Source organism: Ixodes scapularis, unplaced genomic scaffold (assembly GCF_016920785.2).
Source record: "Ixodes scapularis isolate PalLabHiFi unplaced genomic scaffold, ASM1692078v2 PGA_scaffold1__304_contigs__length_218370807, whole genome shotgun sequence".
NCBI classification, from domain to species: Eukaryota; Metazoa; Arthropoda; class Arachnida; order Ixodida; family Ixodidae; genus Ixodes; species Ixodes scapularis.
The window spans coordinates 192,412,536-192,429,173 of record NW_024609846.1 but is presented as its reverse complement, the minus strand read 5'-3'; the positions used below and the strand labels follow the sequence as shown (position 1 = coordinate 192,429,173).

The 16,638-nt window shown below is 43.7% G+C and overlaps 1 protein-coding gene across 1 annotated transcript in view; it reads right to left on the bottom strand.

Moving 5' to 3' along the window:
* LOC115329416 (monocarboxylate transporter 9) overlaps nucleotides 1-13,598 on the bottom strand; it is a 35,123-nt gene extending 21,525 nt beyond the window's left edge. Inside the window, exon 1 of the mRNA XM_029991016.4 lies at nucleotides 13,388-13,598. Coding sequence (XP_029846876.2) covers nucleotides 13,388-13,598 — 211 coding nt within the window. The remainder of the gene's footprint in view (nucleotides 1-13,387) is intronic.
* Between the last annotated feature and the right edge of the window lie 3,040 nt (nucleotides 13,599-16,638).

The following is a 16,638-nucleotide window of genomic DNA, read 5'->3' as shown; positions in this document are numbered from 1 at the left end:
AGTACAAACGAAACACCTGGGCGGAAAGCCGTGAATGCCAAACGAGCAGCGTCGGGTGACGGCGACTGACTGCGTTGCGCCCCTTCGACGCCTGCATCGCTGCGGTGGGTGGTCGTAGCTAGTCGTAGCGAGATGATCTTCACTTCAAGCAAGAAATCTTGCCATACCATAGTCAACATATGTGCGCAAGTGTTTGACGACGTGGGCTCTCTCACGTTGGTGCAGTTGTCATCAAGAAAGGTACATATCAAAAATTTTCCGTGTTTGAGGCTGAAACTATGACGCCTACTTATCTAAACCTAAATTTATTGGTCTGCGGCTACAAACATTTTCGTTGACGTTGCTTAGATGATGTAAACATTCAGGCCTCGCATTAAATGGTGTTGCGAACTCGTCGGTTGTGTATGAAAACCTATTTGTGCCCTAATAAAAGACATTTTCAAAAGGGCACGTGTCTTCTGCTGATACATATCTTCCAATTTACAATGCAGAAACAAACAGAAAATCAACTGCGTATATCTTTACCTTCGTTCTCCTTCTGGCATTTAATACAGACTTGTTTGTCAGCAGATCACAGACAGCAGATATCACCGTGGCACATGCAACTCGAATGACCGATGAGACTATTGCTATTACAATAAAGCTTTGCACAAGAGCCAAAACGAGGCTTTTAGGGGTGCACAAGCGCATTGTGTATGTGTAAAACTTTTATTGAGCCTACAGCAGTAGCCCTAGACTACCGGACGCGGCCTCACGTCGTCGCTAGCACCCTCCGAGGACTTTGCCTTGTGCATTTCAATGCACAAGCGCATTGGAATGAGATTGGCGCTTCCGGGACTTGTTTACATTATGCGTAAAAACAGGACGATCGGCGACCAGCTGATCGCAATATAACACCAAGGATACCGATGTTTCGAACAGGACAATGGGCGACCAGCTGATCGCAATATAACACCAAGGATACCGATGTTTCGAACAGGACAATGGGCGACCAGCTGATCGCAATATAACACCAAGGATACCGATGTTTCGATAGAGCGCAGAATAAAGACCTCAATCGTCCCTTGTATGCTGTAGTTGTCATACTTTCCATCCAACCGCTTTTTAGCACAATTAACTAGAACAACCGAAGAGTTCGCCACACCTTTTGACTCGAGGCCTGAATGGTTACATCATCTAAGCAACGTCAACGAAAATGTTTGTAGCCACAGACCGATAAGTTTAGTTTTGTATAAAGTACGCGTCATAGTTTCAACGCGCGAAAATTGTTGATAAGTACTTTTCTTTGGACCGGCGTACATTCGGTTGAACTTGATGACAGCTGCACCAGAGTGAGAGCTCACGCCGAACACTTGCACACATATCTTGACTATGGCAAGATTTCTTGCGTTCGACTGGCTTGAACACTTCATCTGTAGCATCACGAAAGGTCTTGGTTGAAACAATGATCGTCTCGTACACGGGAACAAACAGAGAACGACACGCTTTGCTTTATTTATACGCTACCGGTCTACGGGCGTCGCAAATTTATCCCCCTCTTGTCCGCCAAGTTGGAGCGATCGGAGCGCCCCCTATATTCGCTGAAACTCCTCAATACAGTTGCTCTGGTTTTTCCACAGTGCCTCCTGAGCAAAGCAGGAGGCCTATGCGTAAAGGAGGCCTATGCCTATGCGTGCTGACCAGTAGACCTTCTGGAAAGGTCTACTGGTCAGCACGCTTGACCTTTGGTAATAACCATGGGAGCTACAGGAACCGAGAGAGGCGCCTCTCGCCTCTTCGGCTCCTTTTTTAGTCCTTCCTTTCAACACGCGACGCCGCCCGCCAACCGCCAACGCAGACCGTAACTGCTGTAGCTGCAAACATCTAACGAAAAACAACAGAGCTAAACTGCGAAGGGCGAGAGGCGTGGAGGAAAGAAGGCGCCGTCTGCGTTGAGGCCTGCTGAGCCGTTGGGACAACGCGGGAAGAAATGAAAGGGGCAGTCGCGCGATTCATTTTCCCGCCCGTTTCGCGCCACTTTGCCCTCGTTCGCTGTTGGCGTTCGCGGCGGTTTGCGCGCCTGGGAAGTTTGAGCGGAAGGCAATTGGATACTTGAGATAGGTATTTCATCATCAATTTGTTGCTTCCTTGACAGTAGTAGTAGTAGATTGGGGTTTTGTGGCGCAAAAGCAGCTAAGGCTATGATGCGCCAAGAAATGATACTATTGCAGAAGAGGATTTTGGAGAAGAAAGAGCTTTAGTAGCTCGTAATTTGCAAAATGTATAAAATAAGAGTAAGACCATACATTATAAATAATGCCACAATTTGTGTAAAAGATCAACGCTTTTTAAAAACTTAAAAACCTGGGTGGGTGGGAGTAGTGGTTCATTTCCAAGTAACACACATAGGTGTAAAGGAACGTGCTCTTTGTACAGTTGGAAAAAGTAGTGGAGGCGTTTTTCTTCATACGCAGGACATTCTAGAAGGATATGCGAGACACTCAGCGGTTCCTGGCAATGTTCACATCCAGGAGGGTCCTCCCCACGTAAGAGGTGTCCGTGCGTGAGCCGCGTGTGTCCTATGCGTAGTCGACAAAGGACGACCTCATAAAACCTGTCTCTGTGCCTAGCACTCTGCCACTCACTAAGAAAAGGCTTTATCATGTGCAGTTTGTTTGACACCTGTAGGCTCCATTCTGCTTGCCACTGGGCTTTAACATGGTATTTAATTAGGGCACAGTAATCTCTGTACGGGATGCTCCTAATGTCTACAGCACGGGAGCCAGAAGTGCCCGCAGCACGATCTACCTCTTCGTTCCCTGGGATTCCAACATGGCTCGGTACCCAGCAGAATAGAACATTACATCCTTTCCTGGTTGCCGTTATTATTTTGTTTTGTAATAAAACAACGAGGGCATTCTTTGGGGTTTCAAGCGATGTCAGAGCCCGTAAAGCACTCAGCGAATCTGTATATACAACTGTCCGAGAGTTACTTGTTTGGATGATGTGATCTACTGCAAGCAGAAGGCCATGCAGTTCAGCAGTGAAAACAGTAGCGGACGAATTAAGCCTACGAACACTTCTTACTGAAGGGCCAATCATGGCACAGCCAACAAATGATTCAGTTTTTGTGCCGTCTGTGTAGTAGTGGGAATGAGAATTGTGTTCCTTGTGGAGTTCGAAAAATTCTTGTCGCATGACCTCAGTTGGGGTATCCTTCCTATTGAACTTTGTTAATGAAAAATCACAACGTATGCAGTTAAAATCCCATGGAGCCACCATCCTTGCAACTGTATCAACTGGGAGCTTACTGTCTATCCCAATAGATTCTGCCAAATTCCTGCTTCTCATCACGAATGCAGGGATAATGCTAGGCTTGTTTTCAAATGTCTTCTGGTATCTAGTGCTCTCCACAACCTCCCGGGCTGGATGCTGAGCGACTGAACGTATCCTTAACGAATACATAAACTCTAGGAAGAAACGCCGTCTGTCAAGGGACATCTCATTTCCTTCAGCATAGAGACTGAGCACAGGCGACGTTCTGAAGGCTCCAAGTGCTAAACGAAGTCCCTGATGATGGATGGGGTCTAGTGCCTTAAGAGCTGATTGCCTAGCAGATCCGTATACAAAGCTACCGTAGTCCAGACGTGAGCGAATCACAGAACGATAAATTTGTAAAAGACATAGACGATCAGAGCCCCATGTCTTGTGGGACAGAACTTTAAGGAGGTTCAGTGATTTCTGACATTTTATCTTCAGATTCTTTATGTGAGATATGAAGGACAGTTGACGGTCGAAAATAAGACCCAGAAACTTGTGCTCCTTCTTTACCGGGATGGGAGTCTGGTGCATTCGTAAGGAAGGCTCTACGGAGATTCCCCTTCTCCGAGAGTAGCAGACACACACAGGATAGTGCAACTGTGGCCTAAATCTAACACCATAATAAAATGGTTACTTCCAGAATTTGTAGTTTCTGTTCAAGTAGGCCTGCTGGTCATGCTAGACACTTCGATGAGCACGCATTCGGCTCTCGAATTATTCCTTGTGTTGACGAAGATGTCGCCAGTTTTTCACGCATGCTGCTGTCAAGTGTTATATTTTTAGAAGTCAATGGCATACGAACGCCCAAATGGGAGTTCGCCTTGCACCGAGGAGTTTAGAAAAATTTCAGTGCACTTTGCAAACATGCTTAGTCGGGTGCCAAACAAGGGAGGCTTTGCTGAAACATTTCAAAGTACACATCAGTGATGGCATTTTGGTTTTGTGTCCGTACTTCAACTGCCAGAATGTATTAGGAGTGAAATCATCGTTCACGGCACATTTGAGCAGGGCACATTCACGAGTGACGCGTTCCTTGGGCGACGGCGCATCGCCTGCGGACCCGCTTCAGGTTGAGGACTCTTCGACTTTGTTGACTGGTGCGGGTTCTAATGAAGACCGGGCACTAAAAGTGATGCATCCCAGCGATGATAAACACGACGTGTTTATGTCTGTCCGCGGAAGAAAAACGAAGATCCCGAAGATAATGATTTTGCTATTTTTTACTTGAAGTTGAAAGGGAAGCCCTTTATGCCGAAAGCGACAGTTCAAAACTCATTGATGAACTTCATCATCTGCATCTCTTGAACAAACAATGCATGTTCGGCAAACTCGCAGAAAGTCTTCAAAACGTGCTTGGTTCAACCGAAACCACCCAAGTTATGTGTGGCATAGAGTCCAATGATGTTATGGACCTGAATGCAACCCTATTTTGTACAACACACATGCTGTTTGCATATTTAAGAGAGCACTTTGCTTATGTGGAAACCGTGAGTCTCTACGTGGGACGTAGTTGTGGTCAAAAGGACCTTTCTTTTTCTGGATGTCTCCAAGAAACACTAAAATGCATCCTAAAAAAAATTTGTGTGCCAGGTATTGACCAAGCCTAGGAACGAGTCCCACTTACCCGGTCTTTCGGAAGATTTTTGTGATGGTACCTGTCGGTAAGACCAGTCATCAACTGTGATGAATCAAGATGCACCACCCATCTTTCCATGCACTTATTTCATGGTGTGCATTCAATGGTCACTTTTCAAAACCACAAGTTATTAATATTGCTTTTAATTTTATAATGCTTCAATAGTTATGCAATTTACTACATTTAATATCTAACTTCACATTGTTCCTTAATTTCTTTTGTAAGGGAAAGCATAAATTCAGCCAGCATGTACTCGATCTCCATTGATGGAATAACTGTGACGGACAAAATTTACATGTTCAACCAAGCACTGGCTGTACTATTCAGCGCGTACTACATTTTGAACAATGCGTACCCAGGGAAAATATTTACCACTTTGGGGTTTATTCAAAGGTATTGAACTCATCTGTGCTTTTTGGAATCCTTTGATTTTTTTTGTTCCTTTGTATCTGATCTAACAAAAATTTCACCAATGACTTTGGACGGGAGCCAGTAGGAGCTGGAGGCAAAGACGTCCGGGTCACAAATGCAGGAGCTGGAGACGAAGACGACCAGCTCAGGCAGCAGCAGGATTCGAAATGATTTTTATCTGCTTGCGGTGCTGGGTCATTGCCGCTTTCTTTATTGTCTTTAGTTAGCGGTCTATGCTGGCCATGGGAGTCGCTACAAGCTCTTTGATTTATAATGTCCATTGCTTGCATGAAAACTTGTGCAGCGAGAGTTCCTATCACTACTAGCGGCATGCTAAGGTGAGATGATGTAGAATAAAAAAGAAAATTTGATTATTTGATTTCGTGTTCCCTGTCCTTCGCTTCCACAAATTTATTTGGTAGTGTGCGGATGCAGGCTACGAAATGAGATTTCAAATTTGTAGTACTTTAAGTTTAAAATAAAGGAATAACTCTCTGTATCTACCTCATGTCGCAACCGGCGACTAGTATTTGTTCAAAAAGACTTAGGATGTTTATTCAAAACAACAAGGCTTTTTATGTCCACTTTTGCTTTTCGCAAAACGACAAGATAGATCAGCTACAAGGGCTGCTGTTGCAGATTTAGATTCAGGAGAGATATGTTTTCCCAGCTTTAACATTTTAAGCATCCCGAAGATATAGAGGCCTAGTTAAAAAAAAAAATCGACTGGATATGGTTGTTACATAATAATAGCAGTGTGTCCATTCCAAAATAGGAAAGTTGCTTAACGTAGGGACATATATAATTCCAGAGAACTTGATTAGTGCGGAACGAGAAAACAACAACGACATAGATTTATTTTACAGCACTAAATGTGGTTCCTTATATCGCAGCCTCCATTACACTTGCTAAATGTTGAATCTATCATAAGTTGCCTTATAACAGACTATAGTTGAGAACCGGCAGATATTCTCTTTCGTGAATTGTGAATTGAGATTTTTATATGGGCGCTTTATTTAATAATCTACAAGATCGAGTACCAGGCTACTTGGGCGCATTCAAAAGATCAGTCCTTTAAAACAGGTACATCATAAAATACACGCCCTCGAGCACCACGTAGAAGGTACTAGTATATCCGTGGACAATTTAGGCATTTATTATTGACTAATTGCTTTTTCGCGGCATTTAATGAGCTATGGTAGTAAACACTACCTCTTATATCTGTTCTTACAAATGTTTCGTCAGGATCAACCCTGACCGAGGATTCCGAAAAAAAATCAAGAAAACATATGTAAACAAAAAAAGGTATTAAGTTAATTATCGACATGTCTGAATTCGAATGGACATGCAAATAAATATAAGATATTTGTACTTTCGTTATACAGCAGGTGTAACGAAGGTTATTAATGCATCGGATGCCGCAAGACCAGCCGACCTCGCCGCAGACAAAACTGTCTGTGCATGACTGATTATTCACTTTAGATGTACGAGATTAAAGTCAGTTGAACAGTGCAAAGCGTAACAGCCAAAAACACCCGGCCCAGTTTTTTGCGCTATATCTTACGCCGTTAACATGACTCCATTCGTGCGGCACAGTACCATCGTATTGCACGTTTTAGGGTCGCATTCCACCGTGCGTGGCCGTAATATGAATAAAATACCAGTGTAAAATGAATCGTAAAATTTACGGGAAAATACCAGGCAGTCGATGCTGCACCTGCAAAGTTCCGCCGCACATATAACGGTGCACTGTAAATTTGGTGTACAGTCATTTTTTTTCAGTCACCATAGATTTCTTCGTTCACCGTTTAAATTTACCGTAAACTAGATAGAATGCACCGTTCTTTTTACGGCAAAATTTTGGCAGGTATTGCCCGTAAAATGTACAGATCTTTACCCAAGAAAGTAATGATGTGAAAAAGAAAGAATATCCCCAGCACATTATAGTTTTTTTCTAGTTTATTGAAGGCGCATGGAAAATCTTGTACTTTGTTGCATTTTTAAATTGTCCTCGTTTGAACTTCGCTATTTATCAAAAATTTTCGTGAGGTGCCTACCAAATATATTTTGCTACAGATGTAATACACATCTTAGAGACTACAGAGTTTGTCATAATATTGGATAGAGATTGTATTCAATTTATACAATAATAACGAGGTTTTTCATACTTAAAAGATAAGCTGTACATTTAGGTAAACTCACTTACTATCTGTAGTGGCAGTACACCAAGACGTTTATGCGACTGAGGAACCAGAAGTTTACACGTCATCATCTTGAAATTTTGGCGCACGAATAGCGGTATGTGATATAATGAATTAGTAGCATGGTAATTAGTTCAAAGGCTAACGTTTCGGTGCTATGATAATATTTGCATGTTAAATACATGGGCTTCTGTGGGAGCGCCGCCGTAACCCGCTAAGAAATAGTGGAAACATGCAGTGGCACAGATTTCTGGGTACTTGTTTTTTGAACGTATGTTGGTTTAAACGCGCAGACAGCTGTTTAAACACGAAGACGCCCTAGACATGGTTCAGGTTGTCCGCTCAACGTGTCATTTCTACGTCGTTTATGCTTTTAAAGTATAAATATATTCGACGACCACAAATCTTTGAAAATTCACCCGTAGCACGGGATTTTCGCGCAGACAATGGTGGTCCAACGGCATCTAGGTCTTTCTATTCAAAGTACTACTCCTCGTTCTAAGCCGAATTTGGCTGCCATAAAACACAGGAAAAGTGATCTAGTAGTCACCTTGCTAGTGGCTTCGGTGCATCCCAAGCTGCAGACCCCCGCGGTGTTTTGAAAAGGCCGGACTCTACTGGTTTTCATGAAAACGACATAGCAAGGTCCGACCCGCCGGCCGTTTTAGAGCGCAACTCTCAGGCGCCCGTTTCCGGGATGAGCGGTGTCGTCGGTGTAACCGCGCGCGTTGCATTGTGGGAGTGATGCAACCGGGCGTAACCGCGCGTTGCATTATGGAGAAATTTTCCTGAAAAATTTAGCGGGGAAATTTTCGCTAAATTTCTCGCTAAATGGGAGCTGAGGAGGAGGGAAAGATAGAGAGGGAAAGGAGGGGCATACCTTCCCCTCCGTGCCCTCCCCAAAAGCTGCACTCTAATCTCGGATTACAAAAAAATTGTAAATGTCTTTTTTTTTTTTTTGCTCACACCTCAGACAGGAAATGCGCCCGAGGTTCCAGCGCTGCGGCATGTCACAAGAGAGTTTATCTGGTCTTAATTTGTATTCAACAGACGTCCAACGCAACCTTTATGCCCTTTTCGTCTAGTTCTAATTGGATTGGCGGGACGTGAGGGCAGCTCGTCACGTACACAAGTGCAGTTCTCGCCTTGCCGTCACTCTAAGAGTTCTGGGGCTTCAAACTCGTCAAGCAAGAAGTTGGAGCCGAAAGTTTGCGGAGCGCGCCGATTGGACATCGGCAAAAAAAGTGCCGAGTCATCGTCGTGGTGGGCCTCCCCCCCCCCCCCCCCCCCCCCCAAATTAGTGCAATCCGTCAACTTCAGCCCCAACTTTGGGTTGGACGATTTTAGAGGCCTTGGAACCCTAAACTCGTGAAACACAAAGTTGGGGCTGAAGTTGACGGATTGCGCCGATTGGGGGGGGGGGGGGGGGGGGGAGGGCACCACGACGATGACTGGGCACTTTTTTAGCCGACGTCCGATTGGCGCGATCCGCGAACGTTCTTTTTCAACTTCGTGTTTGACGAGTTTAGAGACCCAGGAGTGCTTACATTTCTTCAAAAACCCTGAGAGCTAATCGCTGCGATGTACGCAGGGAGTCGGGTGAGCGATGAGGTCAGAGATTTTATATTGGCTCCAAGAACACCTGGCTCTGTGGCCCTGATTGTGACGTTTCAGCGTGCTCAGTGCCACGGCGCAGACTGTATATTTAGGTCTAAGCATATTTTCAAACTCGTCATTTGATAAGCTCCTCCGTTTATTTCAGCGGTTGGCTTTCCCGAGTGCTTTGCGGCAAATTCAAGAAGAGTGGTTATTTGGTCGAGTTGGTTTGACATCTTATGCAATCTTGTGCGCAGCAAGGACGAGGACAGATGGGGAGAACAGGGCACAACGAGGCGCCTAGTTGTGTCCTGTTCTCAACTTTTTTCCTCGCCCGTGCTGCCCACAAGATTGCATAATATTGGCGGGAAAGTAGACACTTCATATGTCTCACAGTGGGATCTCGGGTGTCACAAAATTGAACGGTTTTTGTCCTTGTTCGTTTTGTTAGTTTCCGCTTTGAATAGAATGCGCGAGGGCCGAGGACACAAGCTCAAAGAAAACAAAAAAACGAAAAAAAGGCGAGAAAAAGTTGGAAGCCGCGCGCGATGTGGTTGTTCGAACCCGGAGCAAGGCTTCGTCGGTGGCACTCAATTACTCAATTTCTAAGTGAGAGTTAGAAATAAAAGAAATAAACTGTTTCTCTCTACCTGCATCACCAGACGGTATAACAGGGTTAATCATATTTGAAATGAAAAATGAGGGCCGTAATTGGCCATACTTTCTTTAGTTCTTAAAGCCAATTAAAAATAAAAACAGGGAGGCAGCTCCAACTTGGCATTGGAACGAACTTGGAAGAATTATGCGAACATTTGTGATTTATTTATTTATTTCAGGTTACCCCGCAGCACCCGAAGGCATTATTGGGGGGGGGGGGGGTACACAGTTGTGAAGGTAAAATACACTCGTGCATATGTACCAAAAGACAAGAAAAACGCAAGCACGCAGGAAAACACACTCAAACAGAAGAAAGCTCAGAATATGATAAAAGAAACATCGGTTACTGATATTCCAAGTACGTGTCGAATAAAAACATCAGCCGAGAAAAATTGTTGAGGAACATCAGCTGAGGATTATTATTATTTTTTGTTTTTCCCTTTGGTAGTCAGTTTTCATTCCAACAGTTGGTGGGACTGTTGGAACGCTGTGCAAGGCTTCAGTTTTGTGGGGAATCGGTCCCGAGCTAATCTTCAACGATGTTTGTGTGCTTGTGAATGAGCGCCTTTTGGCACTGAGGGCACCCAAGCCGCCATGACATCTCTACCCCGACTGACCGCGCAAGAGACCGGGCCACCACCAACATCTTGGGACCCTGATTGGACTCTCTTCCTTCACTGAACTTTATGCCTACTTTGATGGAACTTCTGTTTCTGCTGTTATGCTTTCAGTGCTAGTGTGTTTATCGTGTCACGGTTACGAAGAGTGGAACACGCGCATGATATGTTCTATTAGTTTTTTTTTGTCACGAATTATGTGTGCGCTTTGTGAACATTTTCTTTACTTTTGAATTAGGTTGCTATTAAATAGTATTCGTAACGCCAGGCACAACTCGCTCTCATTTCCTACCGCCTCTCAGGAAGTCCATCGCCAAGGTTTGGCCCCAAACACCTGGACAGCGATCCAATTCAAATTGCAAGTTTGTTTGTTTATGGAATCTTTTCCACCCGAATATGTGACAAACTGGCGTCCGCGGTTAACCGAAACCTCTGCAGGTGTTTTCTTCACGTTGTCGTATTCGGCAGACTTTTCAGGGTTAACCTAAATAAAACCCCAAGTGTCTCCCCTGCCAAACACACACTAAGTGCCGTGGCCCAGTGTTCGCGGAGTCACTTCTGTCCGCTCGCTTGCCTCTCAAAGCGCATCAGGTAGGCGTCGAGGTCGTCTTTCTTCTTGTCGAAACTGGACAGCCAACGACGAGAACACTTCCATGAAGTTTTTTTGGTTCCGTCGGCGGGACTCACGTTTACAGGGATTGGGACCACGTTTAACAATTCCTATCGCCTCTCAAGATGTCCATCGCCAAGCTGTGGCCCTATCACCTGGGCAGCTGTCCCCTTCAAATCACAAGTTTGTTTGATTGGGGGATTTTTTCCACCCGAACCCGTGACATCGGGATTTTTTCACGAATAGGCACACTACATATTATGTCCTTTGAAAAAGTTTAAATTTTCCCGCTCTCTACAGTTAACCCCTCACTGTCATTTCTTTTCAAACAGCGTGCGAATGTGTCCTGACTATCGTCACCGATAGGACGAAACCGGCAGAAAGCAGCTTTCAGGGGACCGCGCTTTGCTCGACGACTGACTGCCAGCCTTTTTTACTTACTCCACAGTGAGTACGAGTTAGTCTGACAAATATCGGTCCCACGATATTCACCACAAGGTGAAACTCACGACCGTCATAGAGCGCAATAATTAAAAGCAGAAGAACACGGCATTCACGTGGTTGTTGAATGCGATGATTGTAGTGCGCAGTGCTACAACTTACTCATCTTGAACACAAAGTTGAACAAAGCAAAATGTGGTGGAACATGGGTGTGTTATTTCTGCGTTGTTTGTACGGTTTAAAACGAACATATGTCCAGTCCACACATTTTACTATTACTGTGTGCTTCTTTCCCTTTATGATGTAGTGGTTTAAAGTGTGTGCGCTGATCTTAATACTATTTGTGCGACAACCACATGAGGCCAAATTCTATCAAAGAAAGGCATATGTAGTATCGTTAACATTGGGGCAAGTTGGTTTTGCATTGTGAAATAAAAAAGGAAGCGCCAAAACGGACGAAGTACAAGAAAAAGCACACAGACAGAGTGCTGTCTGTGCACATTTACCCGTCCTTCGTCCGTTCGTCACTAAGTGCATACAGACAGCGCTCTGTCTGTGTGCATTTACTCAACCTTCCTCCGGCTTCGCGCTGGTTTTAATTTGATGGCTTATGCAAGCGAAACGGTGCGTGGCCAAGGGAGCTGGGCGGAGTAGGTGCAGTATCCAATTTTATTTTTACTTCTTTTTATAGCAGGCTACGGGATTTTCTTGTTAGCGGAGTGAGACATTCAGTCTAGATAGACAACGCTGTTGTGATTAGAATAGCTCTAGTGAATCTCACAGAGTAAAATGAGCTGGAAAAATTAACGCCTAAACTTTATAATTGCGAACATTTACTGAATGTGCATTGGGGTTCGTGCGTTTCAGCTGAAGAAAATTTTACGATACTATACTAAATCGGCTGACGAAAAATCAAAAATGAATATTTTGGGGAGTTTCAGTATTTCTTTAAGCTGTCAGCGAGTGTACCGGGTGTTTCAGCTTAGACTTCCGGTATGCGCGCGCCTATGGCTCGTGCTCAAAGGGAACATACGAAGAAATTGCCAGAAACAAAATGCCGCCATAGCACCGTCAAAGAATAGCCTACTCTGTACTCACAAATCCTGGCAGTTCGACGACGGAGCCATAGAGTGCCAGGTCTAAGATTTGGAGGGTAAGGATCGGGAAGCACAGAGCATCAACGAACCATTTCTCGGGGAACCTGGACGTCAGCGCATAGATGCTGCAACAGCGAGGACCCGAAACACACTTTTGGGTCCTCGCGTCTCGCCGCAGCGGGGCGCAAGTCACGTGGCTCTTCCCTGATCCGTTGTCTGCCGCTCCACCTGTTCCATTTTGGCGGCCGCTTGTCGTGGCGATTTGCCAGGCTTTTTCAGTATCTAGGAGGCTATGGTCAAAGTCAAATGATCTGGCCGGGATGCGATCGTTGATTCGCTCCGGAACAATAGAAAAAGTAAAAATCCTCGCGATCAAAATAGCCAGATATGACCACCCTAAGGGAAGCGAGGATTAAATTCACTAACTCAGCGACCCTTCAGAGTAACCACATTTTAGTTATTTTGGTTCTTAAAAGTTTTGTTGTCACTTATTTGAAGAGTGATTTGAAAGCGCAGAGAACAATTTTTTCGTGCTCCGGAGATAATAAAACAGTCTGCGAGAAAGAAAGACCGCAGCATCTAAGCTTCCAGGCACAGCATCTAAAATTGTGGAAGTCGCGTGTTCGAAACGTAACGATGGCCAGTAGCGACCGCTCTGCTCTTAGCGCCAAAATGGCGGCGTACATCTTTAAGAGAATCAGGGAAGGTAGTGCCAATACTCTAAGCGTACCTTTCTTATTGGCACTAATGCCTATGAAGCAACCCTATGAAGGTGGATTTTCAAGCATTTCGTTTGAGCGAGTATTAAAGTACCGACGCACCCGACATAGCAGCCAAGGTTGCTCGCAGACTGAGTGGCCAGGAAGCCTCCTCGTGCGTGACGTCGAACCTCTGGAGGATTCCGATGTAGATCACGCCCATGCACTGGGAAGTGAGCGTAGCCATAAAGATTGCCCAACAGCAGAATCCCAGAATGATCCAGCTTCGGGGGGAGTCCTGGCCGTGCAGCGGATCCTGTTTGAGGCGCTCCATTGTCGCTCTAGTTGGCTGTAATGATGTCTGTAGTAAGAATTGAATTTGCGTCGGAAGCCACCCAACATCCAAATGATTGCCATCCACATCCATTGATGATTTGCTGGCATTCTTCATGCACCTTGATATTTTATGGAGCCTATACATGCTAGTTTGCAAGCGCATATTTTACAAGATGTAAATCAGAGATTGAAGACATTCAATTTATTCGCGCGATAAATGCAGAATCGGTAGATAATTAAATTATTTGAATAACAGTTTTCTGTTATTTAAAATGTAAGCGTTGTTTATGCACGTTAAAAGGAGTTAATCTATTTGTTCCCCATATGTACGTTAATAACGAGCTGACTTATTTATGAGAATCAAGCATGGTTGGGTAATTCTTGAGTTTTGTTTTCAAAAAGGACGAGTTATTCAAACGTTTCAATATCTGTATTTTTTCGTTGAGTAATTTATTCTACAAGTCACTTTACTTTAAAAAGATTAATGTATAGTTTTTAACAGGCATCATTACATCTTCACATATCTCTGAGCCTACGACGAAACAATTTTATTTACGTAAAAACAGCCGGAAGCTTCATAAAACAGTTTTTTTCCAAGTGTGGAGGCATGTATTGTAATCAAATTAAAATATATTTAATATCAACGTTTTTTTCTTTTTAATACAGTTCAAAACTAATTTACACAATTATTTTGTTAAAATATTTTCTGGTGCTAATTCTCTTCAATGAGTGCTAAATAACAGAAAAGTTGTAACCATATCCATATCAACTTCTCTGTAAAAAAATTACATATTGTCGGCTAGGATTGCAACTTTGATATCTGGCTAACGGATACGCGAATTCGCCTCTTAAAGCCGTGCCATTTGCGCGTAATTAAATGTTTAAAATTCCAGGTCAAAATAAATTTACTAGATAATTTAATCACAAGATAGACATAGCAGAAATTTCGGCTACTTACCTTGGCTTCTCGGAAGTTCTATCGGAAGGTATGGTTTCCCGAAAACGCCGGCAGGAGTAAAGACGAAACTGGAAAGTGCCAGGTGAAACGACGCAATAAAGTAGGAACCGTCAACATATTTCTTTCGCACGCTTTTCCTTTTACCGGACAAGCCAAGTAGCCAGGCTAAGGCTATCATATCCGACGAACATAGTATGTCCCCCTTTTGGTTGTTACGAGTTCTATCTGTAGGTCTTACCAAATAAGCGTCCCCAAGAGTAGTTTGCTGCTTCTCCACAGAATTTCAACTGCCGTGTGACAAGCGTTTCATGTGTTTCTAAATGCGCGAGAGGTTTAGCATATATTAACTCAACGACGAAAGAGTTAACAGCCGAGCTTCCTCTCTTGCTCTCACTCTCTCCATCATGCCTAAGTGACGTCTCAAATGTTTCGCCATAACTTTCCACCTGCTCTACACTGCTTACTTCACGCTATCTGGCCAAACAAACCTCAGAGGATGTTTTTTGTAAATGTATTTAGTGTTCCCGCGATTTACAAGCTGGCGTACGAGTACACTAATGGATATTAAAAAAAACAAAAACAGCCACACTCCAATTATGCCTCAAAAGAGGCTCGAAAGGTCTCATTATAATTACCTGTGGTCTATTTGTGAGTTTACGTTTTTGAAAACAAACGTATTTTGTTTCTTGTAAAACTTACTGGAAAAGCTATAGTAACTCCTACGCTTTTGGCTTCAACACAAAACGGAAAGGCAGGGTAAGTATTGCCAATTTGTTTTTTATATTTCTAAATAACATGAGTGACATACAACTCATGAAACTCAATAAGGCGCATAGGCAAACACTCGAATATTTGAGGTTTCCTATTCAAGCTTCAAAATTGTGTATACATGTACTTCCCTTCCAAATTACCTTATTATAAGTCGTAAATATACAACTCCGTAATTTAGCTACTACTTTTAGTACATTCGCGTATACTTCATCCAAATCTGTTAATGGTGTAACAGCCTACCGAGTCAGGGAATGTACTCTTAATTGAAATCAGGCTTCACGAGTCTCTTTTACAATTCAACAATCTTCTCGTTCATCTTTTATGTTCTAATACGAATTCTGGACATTCCGTTTCACACTGTGCCAAAAAACAAAAACAAAAACAAAAAAAAACAGAGCTAATTTAAAATAAATTAGTATGCTACACTTATTAGGGAAAGTGGCTAATGTAGAGAATATTATTTCATCACCACATAGATAGTAAAAAAAAAAAAAGCAGCAGTGTTTAAACAGCGTTAATAGAACAGAAACGCAATCTGTATTTTCTCTTGCTCCTCGACAATACCTCTTCTACGTTGACAGGTTTTGCGTAGTTTGAACGGCTGGATGCACCGCAGCCTCGCGGATTTCACTCTGGTATGAGTGGCGCAACCTTACGTCATGGACTACTCAGCTAGGGGCTACCGTAAGAAATAAGCCTGTTTTTTTATGATAGCTTCGGACCGACATCACGAAAATGTGTCCAAAAACAGTGTGGGACATGACTCGCGTATATCAGTGAGGACACACCGCGTCACACGTTCGGCGCATTACACTGGTACACCGGTTTGGTCTCGGTGGTCTCGACTAAAGTTACTTGACTTTAGTCTTGACGAGTCAATTTCTTTAATCTCGACGAGCGCCCGGATGTTGCAACGCACATGCATTCTCGGACGCGGGCGGTTGCACCGCTTGGAGAGGTTATGACGCTCTATGCACATTGTCAAATACTAATGGATGGAGTGAAATGTAACTTTTGTCGAGTTTTCGACTTCACTATACATACCCTTTCAGTCACATCGTAAATGCAGGGTGGCAAAAAAACGAAACAATTAGAGGAGATTCACTTTCTTCCTTTGTCGACGTAAAAAATGGGAAAAGCCACAATAAAAAATGCGACCTACAAATTGGCGTTCTTTTTGGAATTTTCGAAAGGCGTTTAAAATGCATGGCATTTAGAACCTCTTCACTCGCATCTGCCGGAAACCGCGGTCTGTCACGCCCGTTTATTAAACCACGCACCGAACGGAAGCTCCGTGAACTGGCGATTC